Raw genomic sequence first — 13,893 nt, 5'->3', positions numbered from 1 at the left:
TCCATCCATCCATCCATCCATCCATCCATCCATCCATCCATCCATCTATCCATCCATCCATCTAACCTGCCAGCCAGATAAGATAAGATGCTCTGTCCCAGACAGTGTTAAAATAATTGCACTCAATACACATACTGCAGTCTCCAAATGGCCGTTATTATGTAACAGAGACACACTAACCTTTTTTATTTTGCATTTATTTGCTCAACATTTGAAATCCCTGTTTCTCAGTGTGAACACTCCAGACTACCTCCTCAACAGAAGCAGACAACAGCGATAAGCCTGTCACTGGCCGACTATTTTGTTGTGCTTCATTCATCCGTCTTCCCAGGTTTCAATGACAAAAATACTTAGGTGGGTAAGCTAATGGTAGAGAACTTGAAGACAAATGAGTGCAGACTGCATGTTCATAGGTTAGAAGAGTCAGGCATTTGATTTTCACACTAAGGAAATAATCACCTGCTGCATGCGGAGACTGTACTCCCCCCAGCACTTGGTGTTGTTCAAGTGCTAGAGATGAGTAATGGTAGTTTACATTTGTCTGAACCACGACCTCCCTCAGTGGCACTAATAATGACTGTTCTCTCTGTTGTTAAAGTACATTACTGCAAAACATATCAGGAAGGAGTTCAAGGTGAATGGTTGGGCGTACAAAGCACCCAAAGACCAATCAACGGACTGCATTGTGTAACTCCACACTTTTGGGACCCTTTCAGACAGTTTAGTACCCCAACAGAAAGGTCCCGAAAAATAGGAGCGGCTCAGCTTGCTTATTTGGGGACCCTTCTCAACTTTTGACCATGGAAACGCAAATATAAGCATGCTGAGTTGCACCGAACCAGGCTGCACCACTCAGTGGAAACCAGGCGTTAGTGGTCCCAGTAACTGAGGTTGTAGATCGGGATGGTCTGTGTTGTGTGTAGCTCCTAAAGACCCCTTAAAAAGCATCTGCCAAATGAATATAATGTAAGACAGGAAGCTATTGCACAATGATAGAATGTTCTGCAGAGCGCTCTCCTGCACTCACTGAGTGCAAGCATATTTTAGATATTTAAATATTGTTATGACATTGCCTCACAAGCTTTATTTATTTGTATTCCTTTTTATAAAAATCTTTAGGCGCTATAGAGTAATTTGCAATGGAAGACTGACTTGTCAGCAGAAATGTGGTTACTTGAGTCAGGAGTCTTTTTTTTTGCATACATCTAAATATTCCAGAGGTTTAACTCAGACCATACTGCAGTAGAACATAAAAAGAAAAACAGAGAATTTTCAGATCTTTCAATTGCACACCGAGTCAAACAAGGAACATAACATCGCAAGGACATGCAGAAATGTATTCAACAAATACTCTACGTCTGAATCCACGCACACAGGGGAAATGTGATTACACATAAAACTTGCCAACTCCGGTCTCCTGAATGATGTCAAACTTTATGCATCTCACTGTGCAAGGACACCATCTGAACAAACCAAAACTGAGTCATTATGGCAGACCACGATTTACCTTTCTCCTCCATCCTTTTCTTTCTCAATACAATGCCTCTCTCTCTTCCTGTCTTTCTCTGACGTCTGTGAAATATAAACAGACATACACAAAACGCTGCTATTACAGTCCTCAGAGACACACTTCCTCCCACCATTTCATCCCCCCTCTATCCTTCCTATATTCTTTCGCTCTCGTTGCTCGCTCCCTTGCTGCTTTTCCTGCTTCTCTCATCCTCTGTGTCACTCATTTTTCCATCACCTTCTTCTTCCTGTTTTCTTTTGGTCTTTCTTGGTGGGATGTCAAAATTGAAATCACCCCCGAGATGCAGACTGTCTGCAACCTGCATACATCTCTCGTACCTATCCTTTCATTTTCTCCCAGCACCGCTCTCTTTGTGAGTTTTTTCTTAATATGCCCATCTTTATGTGGGGCATCCCCTCTTCTCCTCCTCCTCCTCATCTCAACATATTGTCCAGCTCACCCTTTCTATTCTCTTTTAGACCTGCTAGCTGACACACTGTAGTCCGTCTTGCTCCATCCGTCCTTCACAGATGCATGTCAGTCATTTATAAAAGGTGTTCATAATTTGCACAACGTAGAAATACGTGATCTTGATTATATCATGTAGATCACGTTCTTGATATTTTAATCTGCATCTGTTTTTGCAAGTGATTGCGCAATGCAATCTAGGATAAAGAATGGCTACGTACAGTAGATGTGTGTAACCTAAAACAAGCACACCACTTCATTTCAGTGAGTCACCCATTAAACATTTCTCTTCTCATTTGACTCAAGGAGAGCAGAGAAAAGTTTCCTTGGAGCGTGTAACCCCCTCTCCTCCACACAAAAAAACATGCATACACTAAAAAGTATGCACTTTCCATGGTTTTTAGAAGCAAAAGAAGAAAAAATCATTCTGTCCAGAACAATAAAAAAAATCTTTTGGACCCCTTTTTTGAACACTTGAAAGCACATAAGCCCCAACAGGGGCACATCCCCCAACATCTTTATTTGTTAATACATTAAGCAACCCTGTGATAAACACACACACACACACACACACACACACACACACACACACACACACACACACACACACACACACACACACACACACACACACACACACAGTCTGGAACACTTAATTATCAGCAAGTCTCTTTTCTATTAAGGACCTGAGTCAAAAGAAAAATAGTCACTGCTTTTGTCCGAGAACAGAAGAAGCAGGTGGTGGGGCCTGAGAATGTGTTTTTTTTACTTAAAGGAATACTTCACCCATGCAAAACCGGCGTTCTATCATTATAAAATCGCTATTATAATATAATGAATGAGGTTTTTCTTCCCTCAGTCTTTCCTCAGTCTTCCATTGGCCCAGCTGTCCGGTTAATCCTAACCCTACATGTTCCCATGTGTGATGTCACACATGGGAAAATTTAGGGTTAGACAGTGAGACCATAAAACACTCTTTCTGCCATTTCTCAGGCTAGGATGAACCGATTTCTAAAATGTTTGCACATTTAAACTACATAGGATTTCAGAGTTCAATACACCTTCATAATTCCACCGGTGAAGTAGGTCTTTAAGTATGTGTGTGTGTGTGTGTGTGTGTGTGTGTGTGTGTGTGTGTGTGTGTGTGTGTGTGTGTGTGTGTGTGTGTGTGTGTGTGTGTATGTGTGTGACTGCAGTGTCCCTGCAGAAGCTGGGGCTTTGCTTGAGGATGTAAGACTCGCTGTGACTGCTGTAATACACATTGAGGAATGAGGCAGTGAACATAAGAGGAGAGGCGTAAAGAGGATGCAACTGATAAATGATGATGAGAGACAGATTACAGCTTTGTCTTTCACCTGCCAGAATATGTTGTCGATGGTGCTGCCTAGGAATCCTTCTCTGTTGTCGTTCGACAGCAGCTTGGGCCCCAGTATCGTCATGAACTCCTCAAAGTCCACCTGGCCGTCCCCTGCGGGCAGGCACGCGCGCAGACACACACACACACACACGCACGCCCGAACACAAGCATACGCACACACACACACACACACACACACACACACACACACACACACACATACACACACACACACACACGCACACACACACACAGGGAGACAGACCGGGGCAAAAGAAAAGAGGAGCAAAATAAGGAATTTTATGCTGAAGTTCATTCCTTTGCTGAAAAAAGCGCCCTGGGATCTGATCAACAGATGGATGTTTCCTCATGCGTGACAAACACTCATGCATCACCAGCACTAATTCACCTTTTAAATAAGGTGTGCAAACCTGTGCCAACTATTATCTGAGTTTTTCTTATTTTTTAATTCAGACATTTTTTCGAAATAAAATTCAAAGGAAACGTCTTGTAAGAGTTTGCATTATGTATTCTACTGCTACATAGTTGGTAGAAAAGGCAATCTACAGTCAGCGTCCCGTGGAATTAATACGCATTGAACATCTCCAGACAGTGTGTCTCACAAACTCAAGTTACTGCATGGACTTATTTCACTATACTGGCCATATTAATATAACCTTTGGTTTACAGTCTTATCTTATGTACTATTGAGTGTTTATTGTTATAATAATTATCAAAAAGCATTTGCATTCATCTGCACAAGGGCCGGTGCTGCTGTAGGGAAGTGTTGGTGACTGGATAACACTTTATTCTACGGGTCTGTGATTAAAAGACCTACATCATGTGGTACTAATTACGGGGGGAACAGAGACAGTAATCAATTGGTGCTCGTCCAATTATTTCATTCTAATTAATTGCTCAGTCTTTAAGTCAGTGCACAGCAAAACATGCAAACACAATTCATCAACAGATAAGCACACAATTCAGCATGTGTGTAGAATTTCATTTTCAATAGCTACCTGACAGCTGTTCTTTTAAGGATGATTATTATGATTGATGGCAAATAACACAGTTCTTCCTTTGAAGCATCTTGAAAATACTTAAGAAATGCCTATGTAAATTACAGAGGCATAAAATGAAGCCTTACCTTTTCATACAGTATAAATATAATTAAATATTATTGTAGTGTACTGTTCTGAAACCAGATTGCAATTTCTCAAAAATGCAGCTGCAAATTTACATAATATAATATCATGTTTTAAGACCATTTTGCCTAAAAAACCTGACGAGCACAGGGACTACAGGTGAAAATTAGCATGCATGGCTAGATCTGGCACATTTACGCGTTGAACTTTGGTGCTCATGTTTATTAATGTGCGCTGTCCCTTCTCAATAATAAAAAAAAAAAAAAAAAAAAAAAGATGATAATGCAGGAGATCGGTGGATTAAGGTATTCTGAAGGAGGGATTTAACAACATAGAATTAATCATCTGAAGGACTGTGCAGGTTGTCGCACACCTGTTAAAAGCTGACATTTCTAAACCAATTGTGCAGCTGTGACTGCTTTCATTGCTTTATTAGCGCCATCATCGAGGTAATAGAAGTCAGAGGTAAAGGATTTGAAGTGCGATACTGTCTCCCCTTAAAACAAATGGCAACGCTGGTCTTGCCATTCAGATTACCCAAGGAGGCAAAAGCAAAAAGCTTTTTGGCTTTGACCTTTGATATTTACCACAAGCAGCTGAATCAAGAGTAGGCCGATAAGAGCCAGTAGAAAGATTGAGTAGCTTGTTTGTGATGCAGGGCCTGCTTAGGAGTCATTTGAAATCCTCTGTGACTCTTCAAGCAGGGCTGGAGTCTACAGAGCAGGAGGAAGCAGGTTCTCTCTTTATTGTCTACAGGGGAATTTGTTTTTGACAATTGACCACCTGCTGCTCTTAAGGCACTTTGGAAACAATTTTGTGGGAACATTTTAAAGGTGCTGTAACTCGAAATCTCATTCTGCCTCAAGCAACAACAAAAAAGGGGGGCAATGAGGTCCCGTGTTTTTGGCACAATTTATCATTGTTCCTCATTTACATCACATTTTAAATTGAACTCAGGGAAATATTTATATGGCCTGCTTTCTGCGGGAGGAAAATATTCCTACTCAAGCATAATTTTAATACAGATAAAACAGCTATAAAAACACATTGTAATCATGCAGTATATATGTTAAATAGCCACACACTTGCACTTTGTTTTTCTGCCTGTATGTTTGCAATGTGTGTGTGTGTGAGGGCACTGTGCATGCACCCAAGTGTGTGTCCTAATGTAGTGGCTCACCGTCCATGTCCAGTCTCTGCATGATGATAGCCAGCTCCACTTCGCTGGGCATGTAACCCAGGGAACGCATGGCCATGCCCAGCTCCTGTTTGGAGATGAAACCATTCCCATCCCGATCCAAAACACGAAACGCCTCGCGGATTTCTGCACGAAAAACACACAACACGTCACTGTACATGGCCGTCAGTGGTCAGTTTTTGTTTCCGGACAAGGATTCTGAGCAACCAAAAACAGAGCTAAAAAATGACATTCAGTGACCAAATTGTTGCTCCATTTCTTCTGGGTGGGAAAATAAGCACTTGTTCGCTAGCCTGTTCACCATATCAACTGAGAAGGTGTTATATTGTCACTGTTGTGTTTATACCACGTTGCACTGCCTACAAGTGTCCAAAAAAAACATTGAAGGCAGATTTGATCAAAAGGCTTTTGTGCTTAACCCTAACTTAAAAGTTACCAAAGTGGCCGCGGAACAGAACTATACGACCCAATACGATTTGTAACCACAATAATTTTGTTTTGACAGCTGTGTGTGTATTTTTGGAGGGTTACCACACACAACCTTACTGTGGAGGTTCATAGACACTTCCAACCATTCAATCAGATGGTTTCAGTGAGATGGACTAATCCATGCGATGAAATGAATTAAGAACACATTTAGCAGGTCTGTATATGGAGCTTCCCTGGTGCTGATAACAAGCCTTTCCACATATTTTCCATATTAATCCAAGTGACGCAGACACTCCTGCCCTACCTCCCTTCCTCTCTTACCTTGTCTCCCTTAGATTGTTCTACACTTATATTGTATTTTACAAACCCCCCGGGGTCTGTGCCAATCACACCAAGCACAATCACCATTTCCGACGCTCTCCTCCCACATAAAACGCTCCCATCTAACTGGAAATTGGAAGGAAACGCACACAGCTCACGAGGCGTCTATCTCTGTTCGTGCAGCACAATTACTAAAACCTCTGAGGACCTTCTTACAAAATACCCTGGTCAATCTCCGGCTAATTACCTGTCAATCACTTGGCTCCATCTAAGCGGAGGTGGAAGTTGGGAAGGCGGAGCGTTGGGGGCCAGGGTTGGAGGTGGTCGAATCTAATCGACTTGATAAAGACAGCAGAGACAGAAAATACTTTATTTGACATCTTTTCACAGGCCAGACCTCCATTTTTACTATGGACCACCACACCTCAGGGATGGTGGGAGACCATGTCATATCAGCTGGCGTTCTGCATTTGTGCAAATTTTTACCTGGAGAATCACAATTAAAAAGAGTAACAGACTGCTACGAGATGACATTTTAAATCACAATTTCCTGAAGAGACTCAACCTTTTCCTAACTTAAACAATACATTTTACATGAAGTTCATCTCTCTCTTTTTGTCTCTAAGGCTGCTTGTCATTAATATTCTCGTCCTGAAACACAGCTCCCTCCTTCCTTTGTGTAATACTCTAAAGTCCATCTCAGATATGCCTCTTGGGCCCATCTTGGCTTTGTCAGTTTTGTGAGAGCCCCCAGTTCAGTAGTGGCCACCATATAAGCCTGTGAATATAACCCCCGGCTGATAACAAAACTCGAGCACCGTGCCACTGCCTCCCTTTCTCTCTTACTAAATAGAGGGAAAGAATCAGAGGCAAGGGAATTGGGAATACGGGAGAGCGTACGACCTCCTAAAACAAAGTTAGATGTATTTGTATGCAGCCCAACCAACAGTGAAGAGAAACATTTCGAAAGGATATGAATGGGCTGGTCCTTGATGTATTATTGTGCAATGCGCGTGTGTGTGTGTGTGTGTGTGTGTGTGTGTGTGTGTGTGTGTGTGTGTGTGTGTGTGTGTGTGTTTTATGTGTGTAGCCCTGCCTGTGTGTATTATGAAGTCCCCCTTCCCCCCTCAGGAAAATACATGTTCTCACTGTGATTGATGAAACGCCTGAATACCAAAGAAAAGGATAGGGGGAAATCCAACACAGGGGCGATTAACTAGCCTTTCTATCTGTGCTAACAGATGATCCAAGAAGAACTTTCCGCATTTCTCTGAAGTGGGATTAGGAGATCGTCAACGCTGGCAGCAAAAACCTCCGGATGTTTTTTTATCCACATCAGACAATCCCATCGGTTGAGTTGGATCCGTGGCTGACGGGGGCCAGGATAATGCTTCTCATCATATTGCCTGGAGTCAAGAGTCCGGATTCAATTTATATAATGGCCCTACAAAAGGTCCAAACTTACCCTTCTCGCCGCCCTTGACAAACAGAACACAGACAGAGGCCATTCGGAGTAATGACGATGAGGACGTTTCAGTCACTGTAGCGCCTCTGCTTTCAGTGCGCTCAAGCAACTGTTTTGAGTGAACTGCTGGGTTGAGTTGAATTGTGCACAAGGGACATTGGATTTAAAGATTTATGCAACAAAGTAGCTCACCAAAGCTCATTTGAGCAAACTACAATAGGGCCACATGTATAAACACAAAAAAAACAGTCTCATGCTCCCTGTTTCACTTGGAAAAGCAGTTTCGTTGCCATCAAAGCAATCCACAGACAGATATGCACTCATTGCAGTGGAGAAGTACTTGTGCAGCTGCATGCAAGGTTATGTCATGGGATAGCCTCAAATCAGGACCCACATGTGATGATATACAATGCAACCTGCAGTCAGTCTGGCATAGAACTCATGAAAGTGCAGGCCAATTGAAAGGAAAAAAGCAGTTTGTTACTTCTTGAGTTTTTTTCTTAGCTCTGGCCATCAGTAACGGTAAGATTGCATCCACCAAAGCTCTGGGAAAAATGCTTCAAATTTGTCCAATGAGGCAAAAAGCACAAGCAGTCAGACGATTTTTGAAAAAGCGGAGATTTACGACAGATTACATATCACTTAATTTAAATTTGATACTGAAAATGAGACCACCTGTAATAACGGTAATAATCTGTAATTTGAAGCCAAAACTGTGATTGAGCACAAGCAGGGCACACTTGTGTTTCACAAAGGTTACATTCAATAGTGGATATAACTTGTGTTGGTGGTTGTCGATCTGCAGATTTACCTTCATATAGTCTATTTACCAAAGCAGGCCTTCGTCAGAGCTGTTTTTCGTGCAAAATTGATTAAAAAACTTGGAATAGGACAATCAATATTGTTACATTGGTGTCCTAATTCATTCCTGTTCAGATACATTTTACTCCTGTCAGACACCGCTGGAATCTGAGTCCTGCGACTGATTTATATAACTAGGGAGAACCATAATTGGAAAGCAATGCATCCAGTCAAGCTTTGACATAATGACTAAATGGAAAAAATCTTTTCTCGGGGGGAATAGGGGCGTTTGTAACTGTATCGTTCCAGTTGTGAAACATTAATTGCCTCACAATCTACGTTGCACCCACACCAACACAAAGCCACCACCTCCCACCCCTCTATCTCTCTCTCTCTCTCTCTCCCTCTCCCTCTCTCTGTACCAGTACACTCACCTCCCAGCTCTTCTGTGGAAATGCTGTTGAGCTGGAAGGCTTCGCTGCCCTCCGTCAGGGAGCTGCTCAGGTAGTTGTCTGGATAGAGCAAGCCCGCCCGCACATGGTGGAATGGCATCTTTTCCCTGCGGAGAACACACACACACACACACACACACACACACACACACACACACACACACACACACACACACACACACACACACACACACACACACACACACACACACACATATCTAAATAAACCTTGCATCTGTGTGCAAGAGACGTCCATGAACCCTTTTTTAGAAAGACAATCTCTTGTGGAGGTAACATTGTTCCTTTCACTCGGCAAACGCTCTTCTCTGGGAGAAACCGCTAGCTCCTTATGGCACAATCACTGTGACAAATTATGTAATCACATTATAAATTCAATGGTGTCACACAAAAAAAACTCAACTGTTATTTTTCTGATAAATACCATCAGAGTACGATCAGAGACAGAGCATTATCTAGCAATCATTCTCTCGTTGTCTTTCTCCCGCTTTGCTCTTTTGTTCAGCCTCACTTCGTCCTCAGAGGACAGGCACTAAAGTCCTGTCACTCGCTATCGTTTCTTCTAACAACAGTTGTCAGATCGCCTGACTTCCTGTCTCCCCACCACTGCCACCCAAAACTTCACAGAGAGACTCAGAGACGGACAGGGTATCAATCATCCACCAGGCCTTCTGTCGCCTGATTAGAGCCACTCCCTGCTTTTGATTCATGACAGTAGTCTCTCTGAGGGCTTTACCATTGTAATATTTGACACTTTGGCGATATGCTTCATGTTATATACTCCTGCCAACAATAGTGCATGCTAAACTGAACAGCGTGGAAGTGAGGGAGAGACGGTAAGGGGAGGAATAGATAGAGATCCCGAGAGTGTTTCATGAGCAGGCTGCTGCCAGTCAGGAGGGCTCGAGATGTTGCTGTCACTGGACACATAGTCAAAGTATAAACAACTCCTCTCCTCTCCTCTCCTCTCCTCTCCTCTCCTCTCCTCTCCTCTCCTCTCCTCTCCTCTCCTCTCCTCTCCTCTCCTCTCCTCTCCTCTCCTCTCCTCTCCTCTCAGTTATTTGGGACTGGATTTTTTAATCAGAGCCAAGGGAGAAAAAGGACACAGACTGAGCATAAAGACAAAGACAGTTTAAAAAGGTTAAGAGCCTTGGGATATGTGTGAGTCTGCTGTAAAGGACCTCAGGTGATAAAGCGGCTGTGTGTGTATGTGTGCTCGAGTCAGTACACTGCCTGTGAAAGCCAGGAATGTTCTGACTTTTATCCACCGCACCCTGCCGTGTAAATGGGACCGAGACGGAGAGGCGTAACAGGTCGTTCCGACAATCCTAAGACAGCAAAAAATGTGTGTGAGAGAGTGCAGAGTGTGCGAGAGAGAGTGTGTGGGTTTGTGTGCGCAGAAAGCTGTGCTTGTGCATTGTTTGTGAGCTCTGAGCAAATGTAGTCCTCGGTCCATAAGCTCCTCTGGTTCTACTCTTGCAGCACCTGCACGTTTTCATGTTCAGAAACTAAATTGGACTTCTTCAATAATAAAACACACCACTGCTCAATGTAATACACTCAGGGGTTTGGCTGCAACATTAATTCATGGTGGCCATTGTTGACACCTTTAGGTAGCTGTTGCTGTGTCACTGACTGACATCGTGTCACAGTTTGCTGACTTTAAACATTTTTTTATTTATTTTCTTTAGCATTCAACAAGTCCCACTTAATAGGGACACTTTGTAAGGGAAAACAACAGGTTTGAATGAAATGTATGTACATTACCAATTGACAGAGGTAGAGACAAATCATCTCAACTTTGGCTGTTTTCATAAATACACCTCTATCATATGACAAGTATATGTTGTAGTTTATTTCTAGTGGTGATGCTTTCAGGTGTGCCGGTACACATGCATACTGTAAACTTGAGCGAACACGTTCATATGGCTTCTGGGGTGCTCAATAAACAGGTCCTTATGTATCTGCTGATACAGTTGATATAAACTTTTAATGTACACACATACGCAAAAGGTGTATTTTGGAGTGCAAATTCCTACAGGTGGATTTGTGCATGAATGAAGACAGGTTAATGTGTGCACCTGCCGAGAAAGATTTTTATTTATCTTATGAAGCAAAAACATGTAAGATGCATCCATGTTCTGTTGTGTATGTATAAAGTGAATTCATTTATGTGGGGGAAAAGGACTGAATAAATAATTGCAAAAAATAAAAATAGTCACGGTCCAATTGGATAAACATTAAAGCCACAAATCCCCTAAATTCTTCAACTTCTCAAATTAATTAGGACTCGGCAATTATTTAATCGTTGGACTAATTAATAAGAAATATGCAATGAAATTAATATGAAGATTTATTTTAACAATCTATCTGCTCTCAGAAGCATTCCCCTGACCGAAAAATACACATTCACTCTTTTTGTTTCCTACCATGCTTGCACTGACTATCTATTTCTCTCCCATACATTTTTAGATGTGTATTAGTGTATTATTTTTTTCTACTCGTAAAAACACAGCCTGTTCGCACAGAGACGGACATGAGAGTTGACAAGTAAGCTTTAGCAGAAAACCTTCATCTGATAAGCCTAGACGCCCGGCGGACAGCAGGACAGACATGCGGGCAGACAGGTGAGAGAGGGAGAGAGAGAGAGAGAGGGAGGGGTGGAAAGGGGATGAAAGAAGCAAATGAAAGTGGGCTGCCTGACAGTGTTTGAACTGGGGGTCATCTGCACCCCTGGGAGACGAGTTTCAAGTCTGCAGCAGGTGATCGGGATGAATTGAAGCTCTGACGGTAGGGGTTTAGCTAGGACGAGGTTAAAGGAGCAAACTGAGATTGAGTCAAAGGCTGGGAAGTGTGGAGAAAGGAGAATCATGTTTCCTCATCTCTTTTCCTTTCCCCAATAGGGAGAAATGCATTAGCAGAATGGCAGAAAAAGTATTTTTTTTACCCCAACAGCTCAGGCACAATGCTGCCATCACAAGCCCTGACAAGACAGCAGTATAAACAGAATCAAGCCTAGTCTGCCAGGTGAAAAAACAACAGGTTTGTACTGCTTCCAGCCTCCAATTAAACCATCTAAGCATGCAAAACTATTCGATTTCACTTCATCACAGGACTCCCTGCTGTGCCTGAGATCTGTCAGCTGGCCAGGTGGACTTCAAGTTAGAACAACAAATTATTCTGTATTTACTTCAAGCCACCGAAATGTCAATTAGCTCTTTGTGTCTTCTCCGGTTCTTTAGATAATAAGGCCCCTTTCACATTCCAAAAAGAATGAGAGACCAAAAGTTGATGCGCCAGTGCTGGATTCGCTCTGCAATTTAACAAATGAACCACAAAGCTGAGCTAAATGGACAAGAGGCCAATACTATTAAAGAATGGCATGACCTTCCTCAACAGGCGACCGACAATAGAATGGTTTTAATAAGATTTACAGTTAAACCAATAATACAAATTATTAATTGAATTGAAACAAATCTCTTTGTTCAATGTGACATTGTTACTGAAGTCACATTGGGCACAGACAGGCAGCTTCCACACAGCTTTGATCTTTACTGTCTGTCACTTTCCCATCAAGGCCCTGTACTCTAAAAAGGTTTCCCCTTTCCCCCGATGTGTTCGCCCTTTGATCTTCTGTCAGGTGGCGCAAACGACGCTCGTTTCGGTGTTAAAAGCCGAGGGGAAAAGAGTTGGACACCCATGCTGGTTTGCCACACTCTTCTGCAGAAGGAAGGAGCACAGCTGGACTCACGACGCCTCTAGGCCTTACATGTCACTCTCGTCGCACCGAGAATTGGGTGTCTGAGAATAGGCCGGGGGAAAAAAACCCACTCATGCGCGCACGCCAAAAATACTCGCCCAATAACACGCATGTATTATACCCTAACCTCCTTCATCCCTTAACATCCACTGGCGGTTCTCCTCCAGGGTATCGGATGATGAACGTGTCTGTGGCAGGTGACAGATTTGGCAATCATGCTTTATGACTGTGGAGTTTAAGAGCATCTGGCAATGAGAATGAATACAGCTGCTCCCATTTATCTAGACCAATATGTGTGCTGCTTACAGCAGAGTGAACAGGCGAGCGGTTGATAATGCCAGATGTATAGTGTGTGATGGAGTGCTTTACATCCCGCTGCGTGTCGAGACAATTCCACAGTAATTACACTTGTGCGATGGTCCAATAGGCTATAATCACCTAATCACACCGATCAAACCCACACAGCGCGCACTACCGCGCGCGACTCGCACAAACAGCTTTAGAAAAATATATTTTTTTAGGAGCAGTTGAAACATGCATTGAAATACTGAATGAAAATAGACACAGGCACCACTATGTTTCCAGGTTGTCCAAAACAATGATACAGCTTATCCAGACATGTCAACAGATACAGGTGTCTGTTTAGTTTACACACGCAAAAGCGCGCTCCGCACATTCACACAGATGACAACAGGTGCAGTCGCCTCCGCGGCTCTGCGCCCATCAGCAGGACCGACGCATGGGCGGTCAGTCGCAGTATAATTACTTCCATCACCTTTAACACACCAACCCAGAAGTGCCACACTCATTAACTGTCGGGATATAGCCTACCTGCCTGTGAAACGACTGGTCCCCCGGTGTGAGATTCACCCAGCTCGGTTACAACACCGTTGGCGGAGACGCTGAGGGTGTTTTGAATTGCCAAGATGTGTTTAGTCTGTTTGCATCCGTCCTGCTGTGCTCTCGAGG

At 43.0% G+C, this 13,893-nt stretch overlaps 1 protein-coding gene across 1 annotated transcript in view; it reads right to left on the bottom strand.

Annotated features, from left to right (window-relative positions):
* Positions 1-9,273, bottom strand: part of caln2 (calneuron 2) — a gene marked incomplete at its 3' end in the record, with an annotated part of 16,671 nt that extends 7,398 nt beyond the window's left edge. Inside the window, exons 1-3 of the mRNA XM_080041076.1 lie at positions 9,129-9,273; positions 5,661-5,804; positions 3,334-3,446 (exon numbers count right to left, since the gene is read on the bottom strand). Coding sequence (XP_079897202.1) covers positions 3,334-3,446; positions 5,661-5,804; positions 9,129-9,246 — 375 coding nt within the window. The 5' untranslated portion in view covers positions 9,247-9,273. The remainder of the gene's footprint in view (positions 1-3,333; positions 3,447-5,660; positions 5,805-9,128) is intronic.
* Positions 9,274-13,893: the final 4,620 nt, after the last annotated feature.

This window comes from Ammodytes marinus (genome assembly GCF_949987685.1).
Source record: "Ammodytes marinus genome assembly, chromosome: 14".
Taxonomy (NCBI): Eukaryota; Metazoa; Chordata; class Actinopteri; order Uranoscopiformes; family Ammodytidae; genus Ammodytes; species Ammodytes marinus.
The sequence above is the reverse complement of the archived record's forward strand: the minus strand, read 5'-3'. Positions and strand labels throughout refer to the sequence as shown.